Source organism: Gastrolobium bilobum, unplaced genomic scaffold (genome assembly GCF_033153095.1).
Source record: "Gastrolobium bilobum isolate Gb01-03AN ecotype WA unplaced genomic scaffold, APGP_CSIRO_Gbil_v1 utg5259, whole genome shotgun sequence".
Lineage (NCBI taxonomy): Eukaryota > Viridiplantae > Streptophyta > Magnoliopsida > Fabales > Fabaceae > Gastrolobium > Gastrolobium bilobum.
The window spans coordinates 75,398-88,706 of record NW_026898073.1 but is presented as its reverse complement, the minus strand read 5'-3'; the positions used below and the strand labels follow the sequence as shown (position 1 = coordinate 88,706).

Genomic DNA, 13,309 nt, shown 5'->3' with positions numbered 1-13,309 from the left:
ATTACAATTATTAGATGGATTAAAATTAATGGCTAAAACCAAAAGTAAGACTTTTTAATTTTATTCGGAGTAAAAAAAAAAAAAAAATCTCTCCTAAGTATTAGAAGTTCAATTATAATTATACTGATCATTTAGGCGGGTTGAATGTTGGTTTAGAATCAACATCTTACCGTTCCGCGCGTTCCACTTCTAAATGAATATATAATGCTTGTCTTAACTACTGACATAATAAATTATATATATTGACATACTATGTTGCACGACGAAAAGAAATAAATACGATGCCCCCTGTATTCATTACAATTATATACTTGTTGTACACGTAACGACAAACACAGACTGAATGCTAAAAAAAAAAAAAACCAATGATTAAAACTTTTCAAAATATGAAAAATTATTTTAACAAAATAAAAATGTAACCGTGGTTAATATGAAACTTTGGTAACAATTACTCTGTTCTCATACTTTGGTCACCATACCATAGCAATCCGGTCAAACAGTGCCATTACAAAATTTTGGTTCACTAGATAAATTTTTGAAGGAAAGTACAACTGTTGTTATGTTGTAGAAGAATTTTACTTCATCAAAAATTCAAAAAGAAAAAGAAAAAGAAAACCTGAATCTAAAAGATGGCAAGAGAGTAAGTAGAGTTAAACATTTTTATGAGAAATCAGTAATTCTATTAACGTGGGGTATATACATACCAAACATGATATTTGACGCATGGGTTGTTCAATCATGGACATGAAGAAAGTGACCCTCTTTTGTGTGCTTCAATAATGTTCTTCACTATCAATTTACAAAGCATTTACTTTAAATTACATGCATACACAATGTACAATGTGGGCATGCAATGATAGACTCATAGGAGCTTTAAACAAGAGATGAGCAGAAATTTATAACCTATATACAAATATATATTTCCATTAATCCATGCACGCACGCTAACACATATCAGGAGAAGTATAAGGTAGCCATGCATCTTCACTTGAATGTAGGAAGCCAGCCTAATCTGTGCAGCATCTCGTGCCATGTCAGAGTCACAATTTCATCACTTTGTCAGGTCATGTATGTCATTAGAATATTTGTTCAGCAGTTGAAGCATGAGGAGCTCAATCATTCACAAAGTTAACTCATATTGGGCTCGCTCTTGACATCTGCAACATAGATAGGTCATGTGATATCCTCAACATGACTGCATGTAGTCTGCATGATTTGCAAGAGACTATGATTATAACAGGAGTAGTTCTAAGCCTACAATGATATCTATATATCTATTCCTACACTCCTTTCTGCACCATTGGATTACATGCAGATCTGTGCAGGAGTTTCATCAGAACTTCACTTCATAGATCCATATATAACCAAACGGCTCTACCATTTGTTGTGCACACAACCCTGAATAAAAGGTTGTGTATAGCCATTCTCAAATAACAGCAAGTAATAACATGCAAATAGCCCCCACTTAAAGTAAAATCCCACTGGCCTTGTAATTTGGACAAAACAGATTCACACCAAGTCTCACAACTATAGCATCTTCAGTTCACCACTATATCATACCGAAATTTAAGTATAAAGTTGGAGGTGACAACCACAAAACTCTAGATTATCTAAATAAACAGGTTTCAATACCATTTCAAAAAATAACTTGATCTAGTTTAAGTTGGTTAAGAGGGAAAAGTTAATGGAAATGCTGCTATACTTGATACACTCAAACTAAAAAATGAAGTGATCACTGCAGCTTGCCAGTCTTCATAATTCACAAAGATACATCATTGACCAGATATGGAGACTAGTAATATTAATGTAGCATATACCACCTTGTTTTCAGGCAGTATACTTGTCATGTTCAGTTATCCCCAAATTGTTAAAGAATTTGGTTCAGGCAGTGTATCATGTGGTAGAAAGTATCATAAAAAAATGCAGTACATATGTATTTAATATTGTGAACCAAATTTTATAATGAAATTTTATTATACGATTGGATGAAGCTCGGCTGCTGTATGGAAACTTCAATTCAGATAGTCTATTTAAAAGGCAATAGATAGATAATAAAGGAACCTGATTCTTTGAACTTGTTCTAGTAACCCATAACAAAGTTTGATTTGAGTCAGATGCCCCGTCCGCATGGCTGATGAAAGTAATTGTTCTTGGTTGTTCTGGTATACTATCTGTGACAGCAGGTGGCAATTCTCTAATGATCCATAACAAATAAGCTGACGGCAAAGTAGAACCTAACAAATTTAACAAAAAAAGTCACTTTCCAATTGCCATAATTAGTAAGAAATAAGAACCTGCAAATCCTTTAGTAGTTTGCTGGTATTGTGCATAGCAATCAAAGCTCAAATAAACACTAGCACAATGAAGGAAGGTCTATGAAATCTGAAGTAGTGTAGCTTTATTTGTTTTTCTTAAGGTATATTGTTAAAGATGCTGTACAACATCACCAAGAGAAAGCAAGGAAACATAGCAGTCACACTAAGAGAGTGGGTTCAGTTTAGAGATTTCATGGCCTGGCAATCTACAGATAATTTATAAGAGCTTATAGTTATTGTATTGCTTCATAAACCAAGTAATTGAGGAGAGGTAGATTTCAGTCAGGCAAAGAAATGGGTTAAAACTTGCATTTATCATAAAATTTTATATTAAACCAATCTTATGGTTGCATAATTTTATAAACATTTCAAAATTTGAGCAGGAATTGCAGCTGCTAAACAAAATAAACTGAAGATTTGAAAAACAGACTTGAGGGCGAATTTAGTGGAAGAGAAGCTGTAAGAACAGGGGACAGTGAAAGGCAAAGTATGAAGTCTCAGTAATGCTTCCACAGAATTTAGTAGAATGTTTCCATACTACTAACATTCAGTAAGATTATGAAAGGCAGAGTGATTACCAATAAAATAGTACAAGATCAAGAAAACAAAAGCTTTAACTCCATATATGATCTTCAAATGCCAATGATAGAAAAGCTGTCAAAAGGCACAAAGTTAAAACAGCATAAGTACAGAAACTTACTATTAATGAAACCAGAAAAGAAAAAAACAAAAATGAAGTCAACCAACTACTTACAGGAATATCTGTGTTCAGAGCTACTAGTGCACTTGATGAAAAACATATAACTGAAATAATTGCTAAACTGACAACCTGCGTGTGAAGCAAATTTGTCATTACAACAATCTATTCAGAAAGTGGCTATACCTACATTTTAAGTAATTATAATTTTCAATAGGAGTGGAACATGTAAAACGCATATAGATTAAGCGCAAATTAAGTTAACAAGCATGGGTTCTGCAACTAACCTTCCACATTTCTGATGAAGCTTTCTCAGATCGTACATTCCTTAATCTGAAGAATAAAAGGAGACCTATAGAGGGGAATAGATTAATGAAGAAGAAAATTACTGACTCAAATGGTTGTAAGGGAGAGCAAGAACACTCGGTAGCTTACCATAGTAGCCTAATGCTCCAGCCAATATAAGTACCATTACAGCCAGAAATGTTTCATATACCTACAAAAGTTGCAATAACTGACAGATAATAACTGGCATACAAAGGCCTTCCAACAACACTATGGTTAATTTCACCAACAAAAGACAAACATTAAATCCTTTTTCTTTGTAAGCCCTGGGAAGCTTTGAAGTTGATTTTTATGCATAATAATGTGTAAATTGACTATAAAAAAGAGAAATAACAGGCTACAGTTTGAAAATTGATAATGTGCTTGTCTCAAATTATATTGATAATATTAATGCTTTTCATACTAAGCTTTGAAGCTGTTTTTTGCTTTTATAGTAGATTGAGTTTTTAGCACTTCAGTAAAGCTGTCATGCCAATCCAGATGGAATGCAATGAATTTTATCTATGAAGTTTTGGATATAAGCAAAAGAATTTATACCCTCAGTGATTTAACAGACACCAAATGTATTTATATGTAAGTTAAACGTACATCCTTAATTGAAACTCTAAACCACCAAATAAATCTAACTTTTTTCCCCATGGTTGCTTCTCACTTCACCGTATATGGTTCCACATAACTTCTACCACCCTCAAGTCTCAATTATGAATGCAAAAACATAGCTGTCCTCTACTCAAGCCAATTATTCAATTGCTTCTATATATTTGAACTATTCTATGCGGTAAAGAACGTAATCCGAGGTAAAGAATGTAATCCCTAATACACCAATGCATCGTCATGTAATTGGAACTAATTTTTACTGATAAAAAGTAAAAAGCAATGGAAACTAGCTCCTTATAAGAACAGAAAAATGCAGAAAATAAAAGATAAAACTAGAGCTCTGCAGATGCACAAAACCTCTCAATTTATGCCTACTTCCCCTCTCTCTCTCTCCTCTTAATCATTTTCTCTAACCAAACTCACACCTTCCCCCACTCTTCCCTGCCATGTGAGAGAATACAGTTATTCCCATAGTGAATATTCCTTTAGCCACCATACTATCCATGTGGTGGTCAAGTGCCTTATGGTCTTTACTCCTACATGCCTATCCATATGACTCAAATATCAATTAGGCAGGTGATATGACACAAGTAGCTTCTAAATCAAAGCAGTACAGCGAAATCTGTACATCAAAAGATGATTTTAGAAAAAACCATGAAACCAGTTAAACCCAAGTTCTTTCTTCTATGGTGAAAGTGCAAGTTTTCCAACTTGTAAATGTTAAATGTGCCAATAACCTTCTTTATGTGTTTATTTATTAACACCCTTATTCTCTACCAGAAATCATATGCTACGATAGGCAACAACCTTGTATGAAATGTTCAGCATTCACAACAGAGACAAACTCATGAAATTAATTTAGATATCTCCCACAAGATAAAAAGCTAGATGATGCATGGAGAAGCGTCTCATACCCGAGCAACTAATGAAGGATTTATTGGAATTTTGTTATCTCCCATCCATATCAGCATAGCGAATGACATCATCACACCAAAGATAAGAACCACAATCTGGAGGACGAAAAGCTTCAAAATCACATGACATGAAGAATTTATTCTTTGTTTTTCGGATAAAAAATATAGTGATTAAACTTATTCATAAGAAGACAATTCCTAGATCCATCTCATCTACCACTATGGCATATTTTTGACGGCTACCAATGCGTTGGATTGAGCAGCATCTTCGGTGTTCTCTCATGGGAGATGAATCACGTTCCCTCTTGATACCTTCCAACAAGGCCTGCTGGGTCCTATTCTCAACATTATCCTCTTCCTCCTCTTCTTCATTTTCCTGATGGAAAAGGTCGACCCTACAAAATTATTGCCCATAGAAGCATACATACAATTCATAAATTACTGTTCCATAATAGAAGGAGTTTCATATGAGGCATAAATCATGTACAGTTTGCAAAGCATCAAACAAATGTTATGTGCAGTACAATATATTTTTTAGTTCATTGATATTTTGAAGAAAAGCTTGGAGCAAAAAAAATACATTTAATTGTATAAATTCAGAAACAAAATTATCATTGTCATCAACACGATGATGGATTCTAATAAGATGGAATTGTCAGTAAAAATATAGAAATATTTGAAGTCCTAAGTAATCAAAACTTATAAAATAAAGTTATATCCTACTTGAATATAAAATAATAGAAGAATAATATGTTGTGTATTGATCTGTGTCAGAGAGTTACAATATATAGAGACCCTAATGGGCTTAAGTGAAAGGCCCAAACCTAATCCTAATACAGTCAGGATACAGTCAGAAATATTTACGGATAAGACGGAATCCAATCATATCTAATCATATCATATCTAATATTCTAACACTCCCCCTCAAGCTGATGCGTATATATTATGAGCACCAAGCTTGTTACAAATGTATTCAACCCGAGGACCTCTAAGAGCTTTAGTGAAAACATCCGCTAGTTGATCAGAGGAGTTGACGAAAGCAGTCTTGATTTCTCCTGACTGAATCTTTTCTCGAATGAAGTGACAATCAATCTCTATATGTTTGGTCCTCTCATGAAAGACAGGATTAGAGGATATATGTAGCGCAACTTGATTATCACAGATGAGTGTCATGGGTTGTTTCTGTTCACAAAGATGAAGCTCCTGAATCAACTGCTTTAACCAGACTAACTCACAGGTAGCATTTGCCATTGCACGATACTCAGCTTCTGCACTGGATCGAGCAACAACAGGTTGTTTCTTGCTCTTCCACGAAATTAAGTTTCCTCCAAAGAAGACACAATAGCCAGAAGTAGAGCGCCAGTCCGAGAGTGATCCTGCCCAATCAGCATCTGAATAACCACAAATTTCTGTATTTTCCTGATCTGAATACAACAAACCTTTTCCTAGTGCTCCTTTGATGTATCGGAGGATCCTCACAGCAGCATCCCAATGTGAATCACAAGGGGAATCAAGAAACTGACTAGCCGTACTAACAGCGAAAGAAATATCTGGCCTAGTCACAGTAAGATAGTTGAGCTTCCCAATTAGCCTCCAATAACGTCCAGGATCAGATAACGGCTCCCCCTGTCCGGGCAATAACTTGACATTAGGATCCATAAGTGTATCAACTGGTTTACTCCCCAACATACCAGTTTCTTCTAGGATATCCACGGCATATTTCCTTTGACAGATAGAAATGCCCTGTCTGGATTGCGCCACCTCAATTCCCAAGAAGTAACGCAGCTTCCCAAGGTCCTTTGTTTGAAATGTACTAAACAAATGCTGTTTTAACTCACGAATTCCGTCTTGATCACTTCCGGTGATAATAATGTCGTTAACATAGACTAACAAATAGATACACTTATCAGGAGATGTAATCCTATAAAACACAGAATGGTCAACTTTACTGCGGATTAAGCCAAACGCCTGAACAGCAGAACTGAAGCGACTGAACCATGCTCGAGGAGACTGCTTGAGACCATATAAGGATTTCCGAAGACGACACACCTTTCCAGACTCCCCCTGAGCAACAAAACCAGGTGGTTGCTCCATGTAAACTTCTTGTAAATCACCATGAAGAAAGGCATTTTTGATGTCAAGTTGAAGGAGTGGCCAGTGACGAACAGCAGCAAGGGCAAGAAAGAGGCGGACTGACGCCATCTTAGCGACCGGAGAAAATGTATCGCTATAATCAAGGCCAAAGATTTGAGTAAAACCCTTGGCAACTAAACGTGCCTTGAGACGATCAATATGGCCATCAGGTCCAACTTTCACAGTAAAAACCCAGTGACAACCAACTATAGACTTCTCTGGAGGAGCAGAAACAAGGTCCCAAGTGCCATTGGAATGAAGTGCAGTCATCTCATCAAGCATTGCTTGGCGCCACCCTGGATGGGAAAGTGCTTCACCTGTGGTCTTAGGAATAGAAATAGAAGAAAGACTAGAAACAAAGGTGAAATGAGGTGAAGAAAGACGGTCATAACTCAAAAAGGTATAAAGAGGATAAGGGTTACGAGTAGTACGTGTATCTTTTCTTTGAGCAATGAGAAGAGTCTCTGATGAAGGATCCGGAGGGGAAGAAGCAACAGCAGTGGGTGATGAGTCAGCAAGAGTTGAGTCGACAGGAGGCACAGTTTTGCGACGCTGATAGGTGAGAAGTGGACGGTCCACAGGTATAGAAGTAATAGGTTGCTCATCTGGAATAGAAGCACCTGCAGTTGGCAAAGACAAGTCAAGAAAAGGGACAGGAAGTACATGATCAACCTGTGACATCTGAGATGGGATAGAATTAAAGGGTTGTTGATCAAGAAAAGTGACATCAGCGGAAACTAAGTAACGCTTAAGGTCGGGAGAATAACAACGATAACCCTTTTGAAGACGAGAATAACCAAGAAAGATACACTGAAAGGCCTTAGATGTTAACTTATCCTTACCAGGAGTGAGATCATGAACAAAACAAGTACAACCAAAGACATGTGGAGTTAGAGGATAAAGAGGAACATCTGGAAGCAATAGATTATGAGGAATGTCATTGTGGAGCACAAATGAAGGCATGCGATTGATGAGAAAACAAGAGATGAGTACAGCATCTGCCCAGAAGTGAAGGGGAACCTGCATATGAATAAGAAAGGTATGGGCAGTTTCAATGAGATGTCTGTTTTTACGTTCAGCCACCCCATTTTGTTGTGGAGTGTGAGGACAAGTAGTTTGATGTAAAGTACCTTGTGTGGCCAAGAAATTAGAAAAATCAATAGAAACATATTCCTTAGCATTATCACTACGTAGAATACGAATAGAAACACCAAATTGAGTATGGCTCTCAGTAGAAAACTTTTTATAAATGGAAAATAGCTCGGAACGATTTTTCATTAAATAGGTCCAAGTGCAACGGGAAAAATCATCAATAAAGGTAACGAAATACCGAAAACCTAAGACAGACAAGGTACGACTTGGACCCCAGATATCTGAATGAATAAGAGAGAAAGGGGCATCAGCTCGTTTATTGACTCGACTGGCAAAAGAGGAGCGTGTATGCTTCCCTTGTTGACATGACACACAATCTAAAGACTGAAGACCGGACAAAAGAGGAACCATTTTCTGCAACTTTGAAAGACTTGGATGACCAAGGCGACTGTGGATAAGTTGTGGAGATTCTGTGAGAGAGCATGCTACTGAAGGACGAGGCACATCCAGATAATAAAGCCCCCGTGACTCACGACCCACTCCAATCATTTTCCCCGTACCCGGATCCTGCACAGAAACAGAATGGTTAGAGAAAGTAATGGTGCAAGTGAGGGAGTGGATCAACTTACTAATAGAAATTAAGTTATAAGGGATGCCAGGAATGTAATAGACAGATGTCAGGGCCAAGGTAGGGGTCGGACGAGCTTGTCCAATCCCACGAACTGGGGCTTTGGTTCCATCCGCAAGGATAAAAGACGGTAAATGATCAGAATAAGTAAGAGATGTAAAGAGTTCCTTATTACCACAGAGATGATCGGTAGCACCGGAGTCAAATATCCAAGTGCCAAGTGATGTAGAATGAGAAACACAAGCAACAGGATTACCAGTATAAGGCTGAGACTGAGGAGAAGCCTTCCTGAGAGGGGTTTGGAGTGCAGCATAGTCCGAACCTGAACCAAATGATGCATTGTCTGACTGAGCTATATTTGCAACAATAGAAGGAGAGTTAACCTCCGAGAGATCAGGAGATGCTGCTGCCATTTAAAGATAAAATATAAAAGCCGTAAACGAAGGCAAACGATATCCAATCAAGAAGAACCACGCGTCTAAGGTCAGACCCACAGAGAAACAATCACAGATCCAGAAAGGGGAGGAGAAGGCGAGCTTCTCTGTCCAAGACCGGCCGGAAAAAGTCGCCGGAATAGTGCTCACGCGCCGGCAGAAGGTGGCGCGTGAAGCCCACGCGCAGAGAAGACAGGTGGCGCGTGACGGCGCGTGGGAGATGCGTTGCTGACCGGACCACCACAGACCTGGTCGCCGGGAAGAGAGGGTCCTGATCGCGTGAAGTTTGGTCGGAAAAGTCGCCGGAAAAAGTCTCCGGTTGCCTGAACAGTGATTCTGACAGCGGGCGGTGGTTCCGGTGGCCGTCGGAGGTGCTAACGCGTTTGGAAAAATCACTCAAAGGCTGTTTACAGCCCTAGAAGGCTTGCCAGAAGGACGCACGGCAAGAAAGAGGACTCCTAAGCAGTGGGCTTAGGTTTTAAAGCAAAAAACAAGGTTTCTAAGCGGAAGCGAGGGTTCCTAGAACGAAAGAGCTCTGATACCAACTTGAATATAAAATAATAGAAGAATAATATGTTGTGTATTGATCTGTGTCAGAGAGTTACAATATATAGAGACCCTAATGGGCTTAAGTGAAAGGCCCAAACCTAATCCTAATACAGTCAGGATACAGTCAGAATATTTACGGATAAGACGGAATCCAATCATATCTAATCATATCATATCTAATATTCTAACAATCCTAATTACAATAGTTATATCACAAATTTCAAATTTAGTGGGCCATATGAGAAAATACTAAAAAGGACACGCATTGTAAAACTAATTCCAAAGCAAAGCAACATCGATATCACAAAGATACTAATCTTTTCTTTTGTCCTCTTTCTGTTTTCTGTAGCTTCATATGACAAAGACGGAGTATAAGAAATCATTAAAAGAGCACATCACACCTCCAGAGTGATGCTTTCTGACTGCCTAGGAAAGAAGATTGCTGAATCTTCTGCTCCTTTCATATCACCCCAAACCTTGTCAAATATCTTCTGCTTTCTGACCTTTCAAAATCCTTAAAAATGCGAACTATCTAATCTCCAATCACCAGAACATAAAGTTGGATTATAGTCTAGAATATAAATTACACCAAGATACGATATAAGTTCCAAACATACTTCCACTTCCTGCTCTAATCTCTATCTCTCCAAGTCATCCTTAGCCCATTTTACCTATACAGATTTTCAAACTATCTATCTTCCACCTGATATTCTATCATAAAGGAACAATCAATCTTTTTTCCATAGCAAAATTGTCCTACGTCATTCTTTTTGTTGATCACCGATCTTACTATTACCTACTAGTAATATGGGCATGGAACATTGGAAGTCGGGACAATATATATATATATATATATATATATGAACATACAAGAACGATACTGTGACATACCAGAATGATAGCAGGAGGAGAAATGCAGCCAAAAACAGAACTTTGGGGGAGGCTGCAGCAATAATTCATTAGTAAGAATGAAGGGTAGACAATCAAGTCTAAACAAACAGACTTTGAAACATAAATTTTGGTTACACATACGTTCAAGATTAAATAAAACATACCCATAAGAATAAAACCGCAAGCACCAGACCAACAAAGCCACCCATTACAAATAGCAAAAACAGTACTTGTAAAATAGATAAAGTACCCTGTGAATAGATGGGAAAAAATAGTCAACTGCTGCTGTCAATTTTCTATACATTATCTCTCTTTAACAACACAAATATTGAATCCCATGTTTGTAATCTCTAGTAAGAGTCATCCAGTCATGACAAAAATAGATTCACATGCATGACCTTGCATTCTAAGAAATACGGGGAAATGACAACCTCAAGCTTGGCCCAGATGTAAATTATTCTAAAAAATTATTGTAGTTGCAGTTGGCAACAAGATCAACGTTGTTAAAAAATTATATTACATCTACGTCACAACAGGGTGATAAAACATGAGAATCTCTACATGTTTCTTTAAAATCAACTTGATATACCTTAGTAAACATCTTCACTAGAACTGCCAAAGAAAGTTTGTAAAATTTGATAAAAATATAATGGAGTTGAATGAACCGAGTACGCTAACATGCAGAGCTTCCTATTCCTTAACTTTAGACATATTGCATTATGATGCAAGCTAGCAACACAGCATGGTGAAGTGTCTCATAAAACTAAGTTTCAATAGTTTTTAATAGTAAAACAAGAAAAAAGGGATTCTATCTTTAAAATGATCCATTTTTGCCACACACAAAAATGTCAGAAATGAGTTCAATGATCATGAAATGTGAAACAGGGGATATTGTTCGTTGCATCAAACAGAGAATCTCAACCATACCCAAGTTGGAAGTGCCGACCATGAGATGAAGTACCTGAAAAATAGCAGACAATATTGTCAAATGTCAAAGAACCTATTTTATGGATGAAAATAACAATATTAGAGAGATGAAAGAGATATTATGAAAAAAGTGGAGGGCAAGAATTTCTCCTGTGCAAGGAACAACAAAGAAACAAAGGGAATTCAAACAAAGACATCAAAACAATAACCTTTCCAATCCATTTATATAAAAATCATTGTCCAAAAACTATGTTGTCCCATATTCAAATGTAAAGGCTGAGTTTAATTCTTGAAGCATTTTTCTCAGGCCAAATACACCAAAAAGAAGCATAGACAGCAAAATGAAGAAAAACCCTTCCCTCCTTAGACGACCTACTAAATCTTCTAAAGGTAATCAAAAGAAATTACTCCAAGTCAAGAGGACACACCAGGTTTCACCAAAGACACCAAATAAGCTACTCAAAATAAGCTATCCATTTATAAATGCTAATATGATATTCATGACAGAAAATTATTAGAATGTACTTCAAACATCAGAATCAATAAAGATAATTTGAAAATAAGTTGATAAGATGCCACAAACTTTTTGGCGTGTCCAGACATTTTGTTGACTTCGCAAATGAATCCTGAGGACCTGCCATGTGATGATGCTAAATTATGTCATACTGGGAGAATGAAACAAGAAATAATTTTGGAAAATTAATTATTCTTGAATATTATTTAACTTGGGTTGAATGTCACATAACATAGTGGCAACAACAGAAGCAAGAGTAATTGTATCATTGATTTAGTTAGGACATGCAAATAAGAAAAATAAAACGAAAAGAATAACTCCAAGCTTACTTGCAGTTAGTTAAGCTTTTTCACCCTTTTATGCTATTACAAGAGGAAAAAGAAAGGAAAAGAAGAAAACTCCTGACTAGCAGACATAATATATTAATATCAAGTTAGTAAAAGCAACAAGATTTGGAACTTGAAAAATCAATATTAAAAACGTTTCATATTCATGTTTTGTGTTTCATTGACTAATCAAGCTTATGAGCATCCAGTAAAATCAACACTACAAGCAGAATTGTGAAAAATATTTTATACATATTTATTTATACATGTTAGCAAGACCACAGAACTGCCACCTCAGATACTTCAACTAGTGATCAAGGGAGTGCTAGTATCACATAATAAGTAAAGTTTTTCTTACTCCCCTTTTTCTTGGGAGAAACACGTGGGCAATATTATAATGAAGAAGGGATGGAATTTTATACAAGGGGATACTACATAGTCAAGTGAATGAACTTTTCTTTTTTCATCCCAAAAAAAAAAAAAAAAAAAAATCCTATTTGCCTTGTTTCCAAATTCCAGCATCTAAAAGATACCCCGAATGATGTACCTCTGAAAAATGGGATTTTGAAGGGGAAAAAAAAAAAAAAAACTATCCCCCCTCCCCAACATACTACTTAAACACCAAACCATTGACAATATTTGAAGCACATTGACTGTTAAAAATCACAGGACATTATAATGGAAAGCTAACAACCAAGGTACAAACAAATGAAGATCGAAACCTGAGCAAATGCAATAATGGCAAGAATGCCATCGAAGCAAGCCAGAGCCACATTGAGGACGATAAAGTCCACCGTGAAGCAATTCCAATTCTCAGTCATAGATTACAACGACCCTCTTCACCTTGCCAAAAAAAAAAAACCTATACTTTTGGGTGGAGAAACCCAGAAAAAAAAAAAAAAAAAAGATTAAGCAGAAACAAAGAGACAGAGAGACAGAGAGACAGA

The 13,309-nt window shown here is 36.7% G+C and overlaps 1 protein-coding gene across 1 annotated transcript; it reads right to left on the bottom strand.

The window, feature by feature from the left end:
* Nucleotides 1-762: 762 nt before the first annotated feature.
* LOC133312619 (tobamovirus multiplication protein 1) lies at nucleotides 763-13,309 on the bottom strand. The gene is made up of 13 exons (XM_061513853.1): nucleotides 13,085-13,309; nucleotides 12,106-12,156; nucleotides 11,523-11,556; nucleotides 10,760-10,846; nucleotides 10,596-10,647; nucleotides 5,086-5,263; nucleotides 4,869-4,964; nucleotides 3,448-3,508; nucleotides 3,300-3,364; nucleotides 3,070-3,144; nucleotides 2,894-2,969; nucleotides 2,062-2,234; nucleotides 763-1,206 (listed from the first exon to the last, which is right to left on the bottom strand). Exons 1-13 carry the CDS (start codon nucleotides 13,181-13,183, stop codon nucleotides 1,174-1,176), a joined length of 1,080 nt encoding a protein of 359 aa, XP_061369837.1. The 5' UTR covers nucleotides 13,184-13,309; the 3' UTR covers nucleotides 763-1,173.

Coding starts and splice junctions, on each gene's coding strand:
- LOC133312619 (XM_061513853.1), bottom strand. CDS start 13,183: ATGACTGAGAATTGGAATTGCTTCACGGTGGACTTTATCGTCCTCAAT. Junction 12,157..13,084: donor CCATTATTGCATTTGCTCAG/GTTTCGATCTTC, acceptor ATCACATGGCAG/GTCCTCAGGATTCATTTGCG. Junction 1,207..2,061: donor GAACAAGTTCAAAGAATCAG/GTTCCTTTATTA, acceptor CAAATCATGCAG/ACTACATGCAGTCATGTTGA.